The sequence below is a fragment of the Suricata suricatta genome, chromosome 4, assembly GCF_006229205.1.
Source record: "Suricata suricatta isolate VVHF042 chromosome 4, meerkat_22Aug2017_6uvM2_HiC, whole genome shotgun sequence".
NCBI lineage: Eukaryota > Metazoa > Chordata > Mammalia > Carnivora > Herpestidae > Suricata > Suricata suricatta.
In genome coordinates, this window is record NC_043703.1 from 8,620,275 (window position 1) to 8,634,030 (window position 13,756).

A 13,756-nucleotide genomic window follows, 5' to 3' on the forward strand; every position below is an offset into this window, starting at 1 on the left:
CTGTAGGCCATTTGGATGTCCTCTTTGGAGAAGTGTCTGTTCATGTCTTCTACCCATTTCTTCACTGGATTATTTGTTTTGTGATTGTGAAGTTTGGTGAGTTCCTTGTACATTTTCGATATTAGCCCTTTATCTGATATGTCATAATTTTCAAACTGTTTTTCACATGGAACTCTGGTGCAAGGAATGTTGACATCGCACGCTAGTGCATAAAAAAAGCTAAAAGCAAAGATGCTGTGGCCAAAAAAGGAAGTAGGGAATCTAGAGACCGAGTCCTCTCCCCACCATGCACCAAGGCACCGCTATTGGAGAGAACTGCATAGGATTCCCAGGGATCACCTGAGCACAACCTGAAAATCACTGTATTTCCTATCAATGGAAGACCCAGCTCTTGATAGAGAGGTTGGATAATGCCTCTTTAGAAAGACTACAGCAATAGTTCTCAAGCTTGACACACAGGATTTGTTAAACAACTGATGGCCGGTGCCCAACCCCAGGGTGTCTGAGCCAGTAGGTCTGGAGTGGGGACCAAGAATTAGTACAACAAGTTAGGCAGATGATGCTGATATTGGCCCAAGAATCACATTTTGAAAACTGGTCTAGAGTTAAAGGAAAATTTCATTTAATTCAATTCAGTAAGCAAGGTATGGGCACCTACTAACTATACCAGGAACTGCAGGCAACCGCAAGTGATACACAGCACCTGAAGCTGCCCCCAGGGTAAGATAAAACAAGTAACCTTAATAGAGAGTGGGAAAAGACAGCGCCACAGAAAAGGGCTATTTATATTTCAAACAAGGAAGAGCACATCAGGTTTGAAGAATCAGGAAGGGTGGCATTCAAGACAGAACTTCACAAAGTGGTAGGATTTCAACCATCCAGACAGAGGAACAGGCATGAGGAAAAAACAAAATCGTTACAGGGGAGGGATGTAATCAGGGAACAGCAAGTAATCTACTTTAAAATACAGGGTGTGATAGCATAGCCAGGCCTACCGTACGGCACCCCCAGAATTGCAGGACAAGGTCAGAAAAATGTCATCCTCTGAAATAAAAGACAATAAATGCAGTACTTACTACATTGAAGTAGTCATCCAAAGATGTAATTTCTAGTTGGGAGAAGACCTATCCATGTGTTACTGAAGGAAACTAGATTCAGAACGATGTTCAGACTAGACCAGAGAATTTCTAAAAATCTGAATTTTTTTAGAAAAAATCTGAAAAAATTTCTAAAAGCAATCCCTTCCAAATGCAGGACCATGATTTGCACGGAAGAAGAAAAGAACTAGGACAGTCAGCGGCCAGATGAACAGTGAGGAGCAGATCTCCTGAGCGGCCGACAAGAGAATCCTGGTGCCTCTGTTCATTATATTTCTCACTGTAAGTTAATACGTAACCACTCTGGTGTTTTTTGAGTTTCTTTAGTGTGTATTTATTCTATACAGGCTGACTGACCACCTATAGGAAAACGACAGAGAAGTCTAGAAGAATTCATCAGAATGTATTTCACACCCTCAAAGACAAGAACCAGGGGGCACCTCAGTGGCTCAGTCGGTTAAGCATCCAACTTCAGCTCAGTTCATCATCTCACGGTTTGTGAGTTTGAGCTCCAATTCAGGCTCTCTCCCGTCAGCACAGAGCCCACTTTGGATCCTCTGTCCCCCTCTCTCTGCCCTTCCCCCATTTATGTGCACATGTACATGCTCTCTCTCACTCTTTCTCAAATAAGCAAACATTAAAAAAAATCCTATATCCTTAAAAAAAAAAGACAAGAACCAGATTCATTAATCCAGCAATATAGTATCATCCTGCAAGACTCTTTCTCCCTTGACATCTTTTAAATACAACTGGTTCAGGGGCTCCTGGGTGGCTCAGTCACTTAAGCATCGACTTTGGCTCAGGTCCTGATCTCACAGCTTGTGGGTTCAGCCCTGCATCTAGCTCTGTGCTGACAGCTCAGAGCCTGAAGCCTGCTTCAGATTCTGTGTCTCCCTCTCTCTCTGCCTCTCCTCCACTCTAATTCAGTCTCTCTGTCTGACTGTCTGTCTCTCAAAAATAAACACTTAAAAATTTTTTTAAATAATAAATAAATAGATACAGTTAGCCCATGTAAGACAGCAGTGAAAGGCCAGTCTGCATCAGCTTTGAATGATGCTAACAATTTTATGCTTTAAGCAAGGACAAAAGAGCTCCTAAAATAGAAGCATTTCTTAGCACCAATCACTGTAAAGATCTACCTGCCACGGTGTCTAATAAGAATTGGGGAAACCAGTGGATGAGGAGAACAGAATATAATGCATCATCTACCCGAGATGTGCTAAGGCTCTGTCGTAAGCTCACAGCAGCGGCCATGGTGGAATATCTGTGAGTTACATTGGGATAGAGCAGAGCTAGCCATTCTCTGTTAACCAGAATTAATGAGTTATGATACATACCAGAATAAAGACGACATACAGGAACATTAGGGTAACTGTTAAGCTAGCTGATTTTAAAAACCTAACTGAGGGGCCCCCAGGTGGCTCAGTTAAGCGTCTGACTCTTGATTTCGTCTCAGGTCATGATCTCACAGTTCATAGCTCAAGCCCCACGTCAGGCTCCGCACTGACAGTCCAGAGCCTGCTTGGGATTGATTCTCAGTCTGTCTACCTGTCTCTCTCTCTCTCTCTCTCTCTCCCTCTGCCCTTCCTCACTGCGTGCTCTCCCTCTCAAAATACATAAACTTAAAAAAATAAGATTAATTAATGGCATCAATGTTGGTAGCTAAGTGAACCAAGAGTTGTAAGGTATCTGAATAATAATAATAGTAGTAATATAACGGTAAAACTGAACCACTAGTTTGAACTAGTGGTTGACAACTTACTGCACAGACTTTTATTATGCGTAGTTACATCTCTGAAAAAAAATACTTCTCCTCATATCAACAGTTACATCTGCTAATTTTATCAATATCCCTGTATTTTGTTTTTATTCCATGAGTGCGCTCAGTTTCCACTGACTGAGGGACCACTGGAAATGAGCATGTCAGCAAGCACTGGAGAGTTACAAAGTTGAAGAAGTCGAAGAAGCCTCGTACCAGGAAAGCAGGCCTTAAAGGATCACATAAACAAAAAGAGAATATACATTTCAAAGTATTTTTCAAGTGAGCAGCAACAGGTGACAATGGTTTTCACGACTGAACATCACAGAGACAAACGGGAAAAGCCAATCTCTGAACTTTCTTCCACAAAGGGGGAGCACAGGAAGGTCTGCAGCGGGACACAGGTACCGCCCCTGCCTCTGAGCACAGTCAGAAGGTCTAGGCAGCACGAGCGAGGTCACAGGCACCATATACGGACTCAAAGGGCCACTGAAGGCAGTTCTCATGGTCAAAGAGCTGGACAGACACGTTAAAAGGATGAAACGTAAGGCTGCCAAGTGCCAAAAGACAAACGCAAATAATCAGTCCTATAGGAATTAAGAAGTGCAAAAGAGCAGGGCTTTGTGCAGGATAACTGATTATTGAGGAGGAGGCCCAGGAAATGCCAAGGTGGGAAGCAGATCAATTACTCTTCAGAAAATACACACAGAAAAAAAAAAAATAGTCAGGGGGCACCTGGGGGACTCACTCAGTTGAGCGTCCGACTCTTGATTCAGCTTGGGTCAGGTCATGATCTCACAGTTTGTGAGGTCAAGTCCCTCGATGTTATCTTGGATCCTGCTTAGGATTCTTTCTTTCTACCTTTCTCTCTGCCCCTGCTCCATCATCTCTCTCTCTCTCTCTCTCTCTCAAAATAAATAAATAAACTTTATTTTAAAAGAAAAAGAGAGACCCCTGGGTGGCTCAGTCAGTTAAGCGTTGACTGTTGATATCAGCTCAGGGCATGTTCTCGAGTTCATGGATTCGACCCCCATGATGGGCTCTGCACTGACATCATGGAGCCTGCTCAGTGTTCTCTCTCCCTCTCCCTCTGCCCCTCCCTTACTTGCTTGCCCTCTCCATCCCGCTCTGTTCTCAAAATGAATAAATAAACATTAAAAAAATTTTAATAAAAAATTAAAAAAAGAAATAGGAGTCAAGGATTGTGACCCAGAACATGAAAACAGAAATAAAACTGTGAATATATATTATTAAAATACATTGGAAGAAATGGCAGCAATTCTACTCCCCTCGCCAAGAAAAGGGGGGCGGGGCAGGGGCATAGGTTATAGTTTACCACCCTCCTCAGTGAAGAAGACTTGGTGTATATTGGAGGAAGTTTAAACATACAGGTAAACATACAGGTAAAAACGTCCGCAGAGCCCAGTGCCACACAGCCTAGATTATTAAGGCACTGGCTAATCTACACATCAAATCATTAAATTTAAAAAGTCATGATGTACTAGGCTATTAGGAAATAAAACAGAATACAAACCCTCAAAAGATCTGTAAATGAGAGTTTCTAATAAAAGTACAGCATAAAATCTTAAGTGGGACAGGACATTTGGACAAAAATTGTTTAAAATTGCAAAAGAGTGGTTTCCAAACCAACTGTCTCCCGGGCCCTATTAGTATTTTTTTTATATTCCATTAATAAATAATGACATTTCTTATTTGATTAAATGCATATAACTGATGTTTCTGCGATACTCAGGTCTTCTTTAATATCATATTCTTTCTGATATCACATTTTTTCATATTATAATTCCTGTGAATCTTCGTGATTCCGCCGATTCCCTTTAATTTTATTGACCCTTCTGTGCATAGATCCTGCCCCTCTATCTAGATACTGCTGATATTCATACGACCAAAATCCATGAACTTCTCTGATGAAATCCTCTTCTGATCCAGAGACAATAAGAAAAGCAAGGAAAGAAATCCTGAGTCCCAGGCTGCTATCTCCCAGGGCCCCAACATAATGCAGTCTGGGGACATCACCCTGAGAACTGTGTTATAGAATTTTTCCAACGTTTCAGACACGTACATGTGACATCCTCTCCACCGATTATTGCCTTATTTACAGAAAAGGTCTGCCAACCACTGCTCTAGGTTAATGATTCACAGTGTGGACACATCCAAGTGGTTACACAGACCTCTTGGGGCACAGAGCACACATGTCACAGGTCACATGTCACACATATGTCCCCAGAGAAGAGTCTGAGTCCCACAGCGGAGCACTAATTACTACTTAATGAACAGGATCATTATTATGCTTTTTAATAACCAGAGAATGACTGTTCAAATCTTTTGGGCCAGAAAAGGATTCTACTTATTTTGTGAAAATAAACGTAAAGGTCTTTGCTGGGGCCAAATTATCCATTTTCTTTCACAAAAAGTCAAGCGTCCCAAACCCACTTATTTGATGACAATGATGTTCCAGTAACACTGATGCCAATTATAGTCATCCTGGCAGGTACTTTTTTTGTAACATTTATCTTTTCAGAGTACCTTGGGCGGCTCAGTTGGTTAAGCATCCAACTCTTGATTTTGGCTCAGGTCATGATCTCACAGTTCCATAAGTTTGAGACCCACATTGGGCTCTACTCACTGACTGCGTGAAGCCTGCTTGGGATTCTCCCTCTCTCCCTCTCTCTCTGCCCCTTCCCCACTCATACTTTCAAGTTTCTCAGAGAAACTTGAAAAACTTGAAAAAGTCTAGCCAGGGGTGCCTGGGTGGCTCGGTCAATTAAGCATCTGACTTTGGCTCAGGTCTTGATCTCACAGTTCATGAGTTCGAGCCGCACATTGGTCTCTCTGCTGTCAGGACAGAGCCTGCCTTGGATCTTCTGTCCCCTTCTGCCTCTCTGCCCCTTGCCCACCCGTGCTCTCTCTTTCTCTGTCTCTCAAAAATAAAAATTTTTTTCAAGTTGAAAGTCAAGCCAATAATCTGAATGACAGCTTATGGAAAACTATATATCCATAAGCAGTACTACTGCTAGTTAAATGGTGCTTGGTTTAGTGACTACATGCACATCTAGGAATAAATCTGGTTTTAGGAAATGGGTGTTGATCAGAATACATAAATTAATCACAGAAATAAGATAATACCCATGGTATATTATTGTCCAAAGAATTCTGTGTTTAGGACTATTTCATAAAAAGAACATACATAAATGTGAAAATAAACCCAAATACATACAATATAAAGTTTTTAAGCTGATATATCATGTTATCTTCCCCTGGGATATATATACCCTAAATCACCCTGCCAATGACTTAACAAAAACACTGGTTAAAATATTTAAAAGATCTGTTAAAATACAGAGCTGAAGAACTTCCAGAGATTACAAAAGAGATAAAAGTAGAGATCTTAGGAAGGCCTTTGTCCTGAGGATTTCAGCTAAGCCCCATCACAAGTCCTACTTGGATGGCTGTAGGAAGGATGCCCATGATGGAGAGGGAAGGAAACCAGAATTTGTGACCCAAAATATGCCTCTTAGACATAACCGTTTTGAGCTGAAGGCAATTAAGAAGCCGCAAATGTGGGGAAAGGCTCTTTCAACCCTCCCCCTCTGACCTAAAGGCAGGATGAAAATTCTTCTTTTACTGGAGACAGACTCCAGCCCAGAGATGGTGCCAGAGGGATCTGCAAACAAACCGGACCCCATTAGTTCCTTCCCATGTTTGTCACCTTCCCGCGGTCTGCTGCCCTGGGCACCGAAAACGGCCTTCCTTTGTCCCGGTCACTTCTCTGCAAATGTGGCAGAGAGAACGTGGCAGAGAGAACGTAAGCTGTCGTAGGCCGCCACGCCGAGCCACTTTTCAGCGAGGCTTCTCTCCCCGCAAGGTGAGCCGTACACGTTAATAAACCGGCTTCCTCCCGTTCATCTGTCAAATATAACTAGCATATAACTAAACAGTCCTTAAAATCAGTTACTCTCTGGGACAGCCAAGACTACCCTATCACGGAACTTCATCCCCTTCAAAGCCCATTATCCTGTTATTAGATGTTATCATATAGGCCTAACATGAAATAGCCTACGATCCTGGCCTTCCTTTTTAGGAAGAGGAGCTACAAATTCCATGTTTCTTCCCGAAAGAGTTTTACCAGCATGCAAGCACACATGCACGCGCGCACACACGCACGCACACACACACCACACACACCGATGAGGAGAACTAAAACTGTTCACCAGTCTATGGAAAAGCACCCTCCAGAAATCGATTACTTTTCCCCCTTGGATAAAGACATATAAATGTAAAGACTGTTTTTAGGGTTTACATTACGCCCCACTCATCAAGTCAGCCAGTCTTTGCGACCGATCCTAAAGCACTCGTGCGTGTGTGTGTGTGTGTGTGTGTAACACTCTCCCGTGCGTTCACCTACCCGTTTCTCCGGCTGTTTTATTCTTCCCGTGGGGCTTATACAGCACATACGAGCATCCTTTGACGTGAAAGTGGTCGTTGATTTGCCTAAACCACCTGCAGACGACAAGAACAGGCGCTCAGAGCAGCATTTCCAGAGCCCAGACCCCATCGGTGCCTTCCGGAGAAATGCGGGCAGCACCCAAGTCGGGCACAGCCCCTAGAGGTGGGGGCCCGGCAGCTGGAAACCCGGTTTTCAGCCCACACCCACGGCACTCCTGTTCTGCAGAGCTAGAGAGAAGGCAGCGTCTGTAAGCCAGCACTTCCTACCTCATGAGTGTCGTGTTTCCAGTGAACGGGCCAAACCTAATATCTTCAAATGGAGGTTGAAAGCCCAGAATATGTAAAGCTTCTTCCTGGGTAATAGGTGGAAGGCTGCAAAAGAAACATTGCCCTTCATTTTACAGTCCAATCACATGCGAATAATAACCTATCTCAATGTTCATGTGTCCGCCTGACTTGGTTTTTGTTTTGTTGTGGTTGTTGTTATTTTTTAATTTACATCCAAGTTAGTTAGCATGTAGTGCAACTATAATTTTTAGAATTTAATGATTTCAGGAGTAGATTCCAGGGACTCATTCCCTATGTATAACCCCCAGTGCTCATCCCGACAAGTGTCTTCCGTCTGACTGGTAAGCAACGTGAGTAATACAGTAACACAGTTTGAACGATGTGGGTTTGAACTGTGCAAGTCCACTTACACGCAGATTTTTTTGATAAATACAGTGTAGTACTATAAATGTATTTTCTCTTTCTTAATGAATTTCTTGATGACATTTTTGTTCTCTAGTTTACTTTATTATAAGAATTCAGTAAAGGCGCCTGGGTGGCTCAGTCAGTTAAGCGGCCGACTTTGGCTCAGGTCGTGATCTCACAGTTCATGGGTTTGAGCCCCACGTTGGGCTCTATGCTGACAGCTCAGAGCCTGGGGCCTGCTTCAGATTCTGTGTCTCCCTCTCTCTCTGCCCCTCCCCTGCTCATGCTCTGTCTCTCTCTCTCAAAAATAAATAAAACATTTAAAAAAAAGAATAGAGTATATAATACATACTGCATACAAAATATGTGTTCATCTACTGTTTATTGGTAAGGTTTCTGGTCAACAGTAAGCCACTGGTAGCTAAGTTCTGGGGGAGTCAAAAGTAATATGTAGAGTTTAGACTGCCCTAACCCCTGCATTGTCTAAGTGTCGACTGTATTTTTCATTTTTATTTTGTCACAATAATGCATATTTATTATTTCCAGCTAAAGGCTTATAAAAATATAGCAACTTTTCTCAATTTATGAAAAATCTATTTTTAAAAATGTTCAACGACAGGGGCGCCTGGGTGGCTCAGTTGGTTGAGTGTCCCGACTCTTGATTTTGGCTCAGGTCAGGCTCTCAGGATTGTGGGATTGAGCCCTGCATGGTGCCTGCTCAAGATTCTCTCTCTCTCTCTCTCTCTCTCTCACTCTCACTCTCGCTCTCACTCTCTCTCCCCCTGCCCCTCCCCCACTCTAAAAATAGTAAAAATTAAAAATTAAAAAGAAATCTCCAATTATAGAAAAAGCAACACCAAGTAACTTTTGAACCGGGGGTTTCGCGATACCAATAAATGAACCCACTTACTTTCCAGCTCCCATTGTGCTGTACAAGTAGTTCCAGCAGGAGATTAGTGAGGAGATGCCACAGGAGGTCTTATACTGCGGTCGGCTTACGCAGTACCTGAGAACCCGGAAGATAGTGTTCTTCACTCGCGTGAACACAAAATACGCACACAGAAACACAGCACCCGTGGCAACTAAATGTGTTAACAAAATGAACACTTCTCTCATTAAAGCCAAGGCAAAATCTTTACCCACCTAAAATATGTTTGTATTTACTAAATATATCATAAATGCAGAGCAACAACAAACCATCCAGTTTAATAAAGTTAGCTAACTTCAACTAACCATGAGTTAAAGTAGATGTTATCCAAAACCAATAGAAAAAAAGAAAATACATAAATGCAGATACCAGCTACTAAAATTTCAGTGTAAGCTCCTAGTTGAGCTGCATACATGATCATTTGCAACTTCAAAACTACCAGAGAAATGAAACAAAGCATTCTCCCCATGTATCAGCTTTTCAGAGATTCTTCCACTCAGACTAAAAAACACCCATTTATCACCCACTGTATCCAACTAAAACCCTTGGGTTTTATCAGCAGTTCCACTGTCACACAGAATTTTTTTTTAGAATTTTATTTTATTTTATTTTTACTCTTGAGAGAGAGAAAGAATGTGAGCTGGGAGAGGCACAGAGAGGCAAAGACACAGGATCAGAAGCAGGCTCCACACTTTCAGCATAGAGCAGACGTGGGGCTCAAAGGCACGAGCCGTGAGATCATGACCTGAGCCAAAGTCTGACTCACCCACCCAGATGCCCCGTATCAAAGTATTTTAAAGTGTAGCACAAAATCCATCCACGGCACAATCTAACTGCACTGAGTGACCCAGACAATTTTCCAGTCATGTGTCAAAAGAAGTGACTGCAGCTAACATGAACAGAGGAGAAAAGAAGCAGTCTATTCGATTCAAAAAAAAAAAAATAGTGGGGCATCTGGGTGGCTCAGTCAATTAACTGTCTGACTTTTGCTCAGGTCATGATCTCACAGCTTGTGGGTTTGAGCCTCACATTGGGCTCTGTGCTGACAGCTCAGAGCCTGAATCCTACTTCAGATTCTGTGTCTCTGCCCCTCCCCTGCCCATGCTGTATCTCTCTCTCAAAAATAAACATTTTTAAAAATTAAAAAAAAAGGGGGGGGGGCACCTGGGTGGCTCAGTCGGTTGAGCATCCGGCTTTGGCTCAGGTCATGATCTCAGGGTTCATGGGTTTGAGCCCCACGTCGGGCTCTGTGCTGACAGCTCAGAGCCTGGAGCCTGCTTCAGATTCTGTGTCTCCCTCTCTCTCTGACCCTCCCCTGCTCGCACTGTCTCTGTCTCTCAAAAATGAATAAAAACCATAAGAAAATTAAAAATAAATAAATAAAAATATAGTGAAAAAAAATTTTTTAAAAAAAGAAATATTGGCTTTCCAATTACCTTTTCCTAACTGCTTGCCTGCTTTTTAAAATTTTTTAACACTTTATTAATTTTTGAGAGGCAGAAAGAGACCCTGTGATCAAGGGAGGGGCAGAGAGAGAGGAAGACACAGAATCCAAAGCAGGCTCCAGGCTCTGAGCTGTCAGCACAGCTGACATGCTTAACTGACTGAGCCACCCCGGCGCCCCTCTTTCTTTCTTTTTAAGTAATCTCTGCACCGTGAAGCTCAAACCCACAGCCTTAAGATCTAGCGTCACAGGCTCTACTAACTGAGTCAGCCAGGCACAGCTCCCAACTGCTTTCCTCTTTTTTTTGTTGTTAACATTTACTTATTATTGAGAGAGTGAGACAGAGAGGCAGAGAGTGAGTAGAGGAGGGGCAGAGAGAGAGGGAGACACAGAATCCGAAGCAGGCTCCAGGCTCTCAGCTGTCAGCACAGAGCCCCACGTGGGGCTCGAACTCACAGACTGTGAGATCATGACCTGAGCTGAAGTTGGACACTTAACCAACTGAGCAAATCAGGCACCCTCCCAACTGCTTTCTAATGAAGGTGCTAATAGTGGCCAAAACAAAAAGGAGAAACAAAATTTATCATCACTAAACACAGTTTCAGTATTACCTTAAAATTAATTTAAAAAGAGGGGCACCTGGGTGGCTCAGTTGTTTAAGCATCTGACTCTGCATTTAGACTCAGGTCATGATCTCATGAATGTGAGACGGAGCCCCTCCTTGGAAGCTTGGGACTTTCTCCCTCTCTCTCTGCCCCTTCCCCTGCTTGTGCATATGCTCAAGCATTCTCTCTCTCAAGAAATAAACATTAAAAAATTAATTACAAGAAAAATTACAGAGGTATGTATATTTATATATGTGCACATAATATGCACAATGCACATACATAAATCAATAATGACCCTTGTATCTAGGGGCTAAACTAGGTTGAACCTTTAGCACTAAGATACAAAAGATGATTATGGTTTCTTAACTATATGGTTATGTAGCCACATAATACAGGAATTGTTATGGACTGAACTGCACCCACCTAAAAAGATACTTTAAAGTCCATGGGGCACCTGGGCGGCTCTGTCAGTTAGGCATCCAACTCTTGATTTCAGCTTAGGTCATGATCTTACGGTTTGTGAAACTGAGCCCCGCATTGGGCTCTGCACTGACAGCATAGAGCCTGCTTAGGATTCTCTCTCTCCCTCCCCCCCTTGCAAGCATGTGCTCTTTCTCCAAGTAAATAAATAAAATTTTTTAATCAAAAAGAGATATGTTGAAGTCCTATCCACAGGGACCTATGAACACAATCTAATTTGGAAATAGGGTCTTCGCAGAGAGAATTAAGATGAGGTCATACTAGAGTAAGGGTGGGCCCTTAATCCAAGATGACTAGTGTCCTTACAATAAAGAAAAAAGGGACACACAGAGAGGAGAGCACCGTGTGAAGACCCAGACACGGGAATAGAAAACGCAGAGACGGAAGTGTTGCAGCAGCAACATAGGAATGCCAAGGACCGCCAACAAGGCTCCAGAAGCTAGGATGAGCGGTCTAGCCCGCAGATTTCAGAGGGAATGTGGCCCTGCCGACAGCAGGATTCCGACTTCCAACCTCCAGAAGTATGAGACCGTTTCTGCTGTTTTAATCCAGCCAGTTGATGGTAGCTCTAGGAAACTCACACACTAATCATCGTCCAGGAAAGAAACACTACAAACTGGTTGGCATCCACAAAGGCAAAAAACCATGAGCACATTATGAATGGTTCTGTGCACAGCTCTTTCCCAGGCTGTTTAAAGAACTCCCACCCACAGAAGTGACCCTGACTTGAGAACGTGTTGGCGTTACAGAGCGCTCATATTTCAAACTCAGAAGCTAACTTCCATGGGAGCTCAGGTATTCTTAGCTGCCACCAACTTTCTTTTCTGCAACTACATTTCCAACAAATGGACTTAGCAGTTGCCATGACTTGTTTCCTGCTGCTTTTTCCATTCATTTTTTTTTTCCCCTCACTATCTTGGGTGGATGGCATTGCTTGTTGAATGGCTAACAGCTCATGGCTGTCACAGCCACTCGATTCTTGCATGACTGGGAGTCTGTTGCTTCCGTACTCAAATAACAACGTGAATATGACATGTGGGTGACCTTTTCCCTCCTGACAAACAAGACTTCACTGTCACCTGACAGCAAGTACTGCCGTGTTGTGAAGACCGAGACCAAAGGAATCATTTCCCTTTGCACTGGTTTTGCACTGAACGCCCATGACTCCTCCTGCTTGACCTTCAGTAACTCCACCAGAACATGCCTTGGTGCTGATCAGTCTGTGTCAGTTTTGCTTTCATGGGACACAGTTTACCTTTTCAAATCTGCAGACTCTAGCCTTTCCTTACTTTGGGAACATTCCTTCCAGTTGTGTCTTTTAATACATTTTTTCCCTATCTGTTCTGATCTCTTCCTCAGGAATACCAGTTAGTGATATTGGGAACTTCTGTCAATTACCCATAGTTATCTTTTTTTTTAAGATTTTATTTTTAAGTCATCTCTACAGCCAATGTGGGACTCAAGCCCACAACCCTGAGCTCAAGATTCACACGCTCTGCCTACTGAGCCAGTCAGGCATCCCAGTATCATTTTTATATATTTTTGTTCTTTTCCATTTGGGTTTTGTGCAATTTCCTCACACTGACTCACCATTGACTTAATTATGTTTCTCACTGGGTTGGGTTTTGTGTTTTTTTCCTTGCTACTAATGTGCAATGACTGTCCTCCACTTCTTTCCATGGGCCTGTCAATGATCTCCCTACTATAGTCTTATAATCTCTTCTTTGACTTCATCTTGAAAAACTGTATGAATTACAACTTTTTCAATATAAAGGGCTTCTTCTGAATTCCAAAGATGTATATGCCTTCTTCCATTGCCCATTTTTATTTGCAACTTTTATACATACATATCAAGTTGCTTCTTCTGTCTTTACTCATCCTGAATAAAGCTGATTATCACTGAAGAGTTGTTTGCTCTGTTCAACACCCCATCATCCAATTTGTCAGGTCTGCCCCTCATTTTTGTTTTTTTTTTATAATTATGGTAAGAACACAAAACAAAATTTACCATCTTCACCAGTTTTTAAGGGTACAGTTGAGTACTGTTAACTAATTTCACAGTGTTGTGAAAGAGATCTCTAGAACTTTTCCATCTTGCAAGACTGTAACTCTACACCCACTGGACAACCCCCTTTTCCCCTCCCCCAGCCCAGCCTCTGACAAACACCATTCAACTTTCCGTTTTTATGAGTTTGACTACTTTATACTTTGTATAAATGGAATCACACAGTATTTATCTTTTTGTCACTGGTGACCACCAATCTACATTGTGTCTCTTGG

At 42.5% G+C, this 13,756-nt stretch overlaps 1 protein-coding gene and 1 long non-coding RNA gene across 5 annotated transcripts in view; one reads left to right on the top strand and one right to left on the bottom strand.

The window, feature by feature from the left end:
* LOC115289332 overlaps positions 1-3,585 on the top strand; it is a 16,455-nt gene extending 12,870 nt beyond the window's left edge. The window contains exons 3-4 of one of the 2 annotated variants that reach the window (XR_003907567.1): positions 1,255-1,379; positions 2,976-3,585. This is a non-coding gene — a long non-coding RNA (uncharacterized LOC115289332). Of the gene's footprint in view, positions 1-1,254; positions 1,380-1,444; positions 1,598-2,975 lie in introns of those variants that run through there. The other variant, XR_003907566.1, reaches the window with a different exon arrangement.
* Positions 1-13,756, bottom strand: part of LOC115289331 (basic immunoglobulin-like variable motif-containing protein) — a 75,701-nt gene that overhangs the window by 44,221 nt on the left and 17,724 nt on the right. For all 3 annotated transcript variants that reach the window (XM_029936458.1, XM_029936457.1, XM_029936456.1), the window contains exons 4-6: positions 8,927-9,022; positions 7,591-7,695; positions 7,283-7,377 (exon numbers count right to left, since the gene is read on the bottom strand). In XM_029936458.1, coding sequence (XP_029792318.1) covers positions 7,283-7,377; positions 7,591-7,695; positions 8,927-9,022 — 296 coding nt within the window. The remainder of the gene's footprint in view (positions 1-7,282; positions 7,378-7,590; positions 7,696-8,926; positions 9,023-13,756) is intronic.